This window comes from Salvelinus sp. IW2-2015, unplaced genomic scaffold (assembly GCF_002910315.2).
Source record: "Salvelinus sp. IW2-2015 unplaced genomic scaffold, ASM291031v2 Un_scaffold8341, whole genome shotgun sequence".
In the NCBI taxonomy this organism is placed as follows: Eukaryota; Metazoa; Chordata; class Actinopteri; order Salmoniformes; family Salmonidae; genus Salvelinus; species Salvelinus sp. IW2-2015.
Window position 1 is genome coordinate 1,695 of NW_019949601.1, and position 4,992 is coordinate 6,686.

General features: G+C 43.5%; 1 protein-coding gene across 1 annotated transcript; it reads left to right on the plus strand.

Annotated features, from left to right (window-relative positions):
• The first annotated feature begins 683 nt into the window (after window positions 1-683).
• On the plus strand, window positions 684-3,555 carry LOC112079528 (myosin-binding protein C, fast-type-like). Its single transcript, XM_024145459.2, has 3 exons — window positions 684-840; window positions 986-1,145; window positions 3,332-3,555. Exons 1-3 carry the CDS (start codon window positions 727-729, stop codon window positions 3,538-3,540), a joined length of 483 nt encoding a protein of 160 aa, XP_024001227.2. The 5' UTR covers window positions 684-726; the 3' UTR covers window positions 3,541-3,555.
• Window positions 3,556-4,992: the final 1,437 nt, after the last annotated feature.

Genomic DNA, 4,992 nt, shown 5'->3' on the forward strand with positions numbered 1-4,992 from the left:
TCTTGCCACTGTAAATGTATGTCCCCGCTCACCCTTCAGTCACTATACCTAGTGTGTTTTACGATTTATTACAGTCAAATATGGAGCCACCATGATGCAATGACTTAAATCTAGGATGACACCCCAGAGTTTAATGTGATGATAATTCCTCATTTAATCCTCGGAGGGGATCTAAGACTCCAAAGTAGGGAGGGAATCATCAAAGAGGCTGATTCCTCTCTTCCTTTCTTCTTAATCCTTCCCTCCTGCCCTGACTGCCACCGTACCYTCGCTTTGCTCCCTCCCTCCCKTCTTTCCCTCCTTCCTGCTCCTTTTAGCACCCGTGTGAGGGTCAGGGTGCTGTATGGCTGGGTGGGTGGATTATGCAGTGGGGTTCCATTGGATTTATTGGTGTGTAGACTGGGATTAGGGTGGGATTAGGGGCCTTTGTCTCCTTTCCCCTGCTGGGAGGTGAGCTAATGAGAGGGCCCAGCCTCCTCAGATCAGCCCCCACACACGTTTAGTCACAGCAGCAGCAGCACGGCAGAGACCAGGATTAATGACAAACATACTGGAGTACTGACGTACATGAGACACACTCCACATGCTCCATTTTTCCTGTCTGTTTGTCTGTTAAAAGAGATCTCTTTCTCACTGACACACAGATGTACTTTTTCCTCCTTCCTACTTTTTCCTCTCTCTCTCTCTCTCCCCCCCACAGACAAGCCAGGTCCTCCTATAAATGTGATGGTAACAGAGGTGTGGGGCTTCAACGCTGCTCTGGAGTGGAAGCCCCCCAAAGACACAGGCAACACTGATATRACCGGCTACACCATCCAGAAGGCTGAAAAGAAGACCCAGGTCTCCAACTCCCTCCTCTGTCTTTCCTCATCTCTCTCTATAGCTCTCTCTTTCTTTACTGTGTATCCACCTCACCTCTCCTTCTCTGCCCTCTCTACCCTCGTCCTCTTATACACATCTAGATGTGTATAAGAGACAGGGTCAGGGTTGGTTCACAGTGTATGAGCACAACCGCCGGCCCAGCTGCACAGCGTCTGACCTGGTCATGGGGAACGAGTACTCCTTCCGTGTGTTCAGTGAGAACATCTGTGGCTTGAGCGATGAGGTGGCCTTCAGCAAGAACACTGCCATTATAGGCAAAACAGGTAACACACTACAATACTACACCATACTATACCCCCCTGCACGCTCACGCAAACACGCACGCACCATCGCTGCGCAAATGTAGCCTGTCATTACAACCATTAACAGTGATGCACCTTCAAAAGGCAAGATCTAGAAATAAACTGAGTTTTACACCAGCATTTTGAGATTAAAGTCATTCATAGCTATTAGCAGCCAATATCAACTAGGGATATCATGTCACTTCTCTGGAGTCCAGAGCAAGCTGGGTCATATGGCCTACCTGTATGTATCGGAGGTTGCAGGATCGGATGTAAACCATGGTTAGGGTAAGCGCTAGCCTACAGTATGTCAATCTACAATCTACTATCCCCCATAGTACAAAGGTTGACCTATTCTGTTGGTCAACTTGGCCTTCTGTGTGAGAAATAAATATTTGTACAGTTGTAGGATGCGATAGATCCCAAATCAATACAACCACTCGCATCAAAATAACTTTTAAAGGCAATGAGGCTGATGCAACAGATCAGAACGTTTAGCTTAAAATGTTGATAAACTATTAGGCTATTTCTTCACATTATAAGCGCAGCAATGCGCACACGACAGTAAATGCGAATGTTCCAAAATTTAATAAATTAGTGGGAAAACACCATTCTAAAAAGTAACCACAAATGAGATTATGCATGTAATGCTTTATTATAAAGGTGCATTTTTATGGTGAAAATTATCTTCCCCAAATTTGAAACTCACACGCCATCTATGTATGCCAGTTAGGCTCTACACTGGTTGCAAAGCGGATTAATGTGCTTAATTTTAAGAAGTTATTTGGCCACTTTAGTTGTGTGATACAAACCTTATCGAAACATTCTGGCCTATGGGCTAGGCTACATGAGGTGTGTGACTATGAAAAAGGCATGCGCTGTTTCTTGCCTTACTGCACACAAGCTGGGCATCATTCACAAGTGATAACACATCATTCACAAGTGATAACACATCATTCACAAGTGATAGGCTAATATTGTCACCCATCAGACTATTCTTGATTTAATCTTGTCTTTACATATACTAAATAATATATGTATGAAATTAGTTTTGATTAAGAATGTACCATTATCATGCACCGGTCTCGGAACAGGGGCAGGGGAAAAAAAGACATGTCATCTATGCACTCAAATAGCGATTAGAGGACGATTTTCACGCGGTTCATTTCCTTGCCAGCCAGCTATACTCCCTTTATAAAGAGAAGCAATGTGCTTAATATTATGAAAGTTGAGAAATAAATATAGTAGTCCTAGCCTATAGAAAGCTGACGGGATCCTCCTCTTTTTAACAGAGGCCGTCAAAACTCTGTTTTCTCACGCATGGGCTTTTCTCACGGGCTCTCATGAAGTGTTTTGATTTGATTTTCGATTACATTTGCATTGATGTCAGAGTGATTAGAGGGACAATAGAGTGCTGAGTACCAGGCAGTTAGCAAGTTTGGTAGGCTGCTAATGACCATAAGCAGCATCAGAGCTTGGAGAAGCCTAGTACCTGTAACTAAACGGTCACATGGAATTTGACTGCGGTCATGACTTGTGACCGCCAGCGTTGCTGTAATACGGTCTTCGTAACAGCCTAACCATGGTCTGTCTGTAGTCTTTCCTTCCTCACAAATATCGTAATAAATTCACCAGAATATGTTACATCTTCATCCCATATGTAAAAAAAGACTGTTACAGCTATCTTTAGAAATATAGCCAGTACTAGCCACCCAAAKCTTCTAAAATGTGAAAATAATCAATGAAATTGCAAGGTAGCCTATTGTTCTGGCAAAGATGTGTTCATAGCAGATTGCTAAACTTTATGTAGTTGATTTAAAATATGTGTGAAAAAAATCTAACTTGCGACCCACCCCCCTAAACCTTCTTGCTAGCCCCAGTTTGAGAACCACTTCACTACACTACACCAAATGTAGTATGTAGATATAATAGACAACATGATATACTATGTGGTCCTCTGTAGCTCAGTTGGTAAAGCTAAAGCATGCCGCTTGTAATGCCAGGATAGTGGGTTTGATTCCCGGACAAGCCATACGTAAAATGTATGCACGCATGACTGTAAGTCCCTTTGGATAGAAGCACCTGCTAAATGGCATTTATTAATATTATTATTATTATATAGCCTAATAAACACAGCTATCACAGTCCCCATCTATATCCTCCCTCAGATCTGGAGTACAACAAACCAGCCTTCAAAGAGAAGGACATGAGCAGCTCCCCCAAGTTTACAGCTCCCCTAGTGGACAGGGTTGTTGTTGCAGGCTACAGTACTGCCATCAGCTGTGCTGTCCGGGCCTACCCTAAGGTGAGGGTGTGTGTGTGTGTGTGTGTGGAGAGGGAGGGCAGTACTGTAATTAAGTGTTTGAGTGTGTGTTGAGAGAGCGAGAACAAGAAGCTGTTTGAAGGTGCGTTTGTGTGTCACAAGCTATGTTTCCATTATCTTGTCCGGTGATTTTTCAACATTTAGAAAGTTGGCATAGAAAATAGATGCGACAATTGCCTGCTAGGGTGGGTTTCCATTTAACGATCTTGTGTCGATAAAAACAGCTGGACGTAATGATGTTACACCTAAAGTACAAATGTAGTGGTTGAAGTGGTTCCATTACCCATTTAGGCAAATTTTACTAATAAATTGGCAACAACCTGTATCCCCTCCCACCTATCTGTTTCATGTTTCAGGTAGCCCGCGAAAGCGAATAGAATAGCCCGCGAATAGAATGCAATAATTGACTAATATTTGCCATATTCGAATAATTCTCCTGTACCAACATAACTCCACGGTCCGTGCCACTGTGAAACCTGCACTCCTGTAGATCTGAAATAGTTGGATGGTGAAACTTGCATCCAGCCAACCAGAAAAGCAAGGCGAAGCAATTCTTTTTTTCTTTATTTTATTTAACTAGGAAAGTCAGTTAAGAACAAATTCTTATTTACAATGACATCCTACCCCGGCCAAACCCTAACCCGGACGACGCTGTGCCAATTGTGTGCCGCCCTTTGGGACTTCCAATCACAGCCGGTTGTGATACAGCCTGGAATTGAAGCAGGGTCTGTAGTGATACCTCTAGCACTGAGATGCAGTGCCACTCGGGAGCCCGATTCAGGCATTCCTGAAAGTCAGGACAATCCATGTACTGCAAAGAAACATTTTTTTTGTTCACTGAACAAAATTATAAACTCAACATGCAACAATTTTCAAGATTTTACTGAGTTACAGTTCATATAAGGAAATCAGTCAAATTGAAATGAATTCATTGGGCCCTAATCTATGGATTTCACATGACTAGGAATACAGATATGCATCTGTTGGTCACATATACCTTTTAAAAAAAAGGTAGGGGCGTGGATCAGAAAACAAGTCAGTATCTGGTGTAAGCACCATTTGCCTCATGCAGTGCGACACATCTCCTTCGCATAAAGTTAATCAGGCTGTTGATTGTGGCCTGTGGAATGTTGTCCCACTTCTCTTCAATGGCTGTGTGAAGTTCCTGGTTATTGTCGGGAACCGGAACACACTGTCATACACGTCGATCCAGAGCATCCCAAATATGCTCAATGTGTGACATGTCTGGTGAGTATGCAGGCAATGAAATAACTTCCAGGAATTGTGTACAGATCCTTGCGACATGGGGCCGTGCATTATCATGCTGAAACATGAGGTGATGGCGGCGGATGAATGGCACGGCAATGGGCCTCAGGATCTCGTCACGGTATCTCTGTGCATTCAAATTGCCATCGATAAAATGCAGTTGTGTTTGTTGTCCGTAGCTTATGCATGCCCACAGCGGCACAACTTTCATTGGGGACGGGGGGGACATGCCCCCCACAT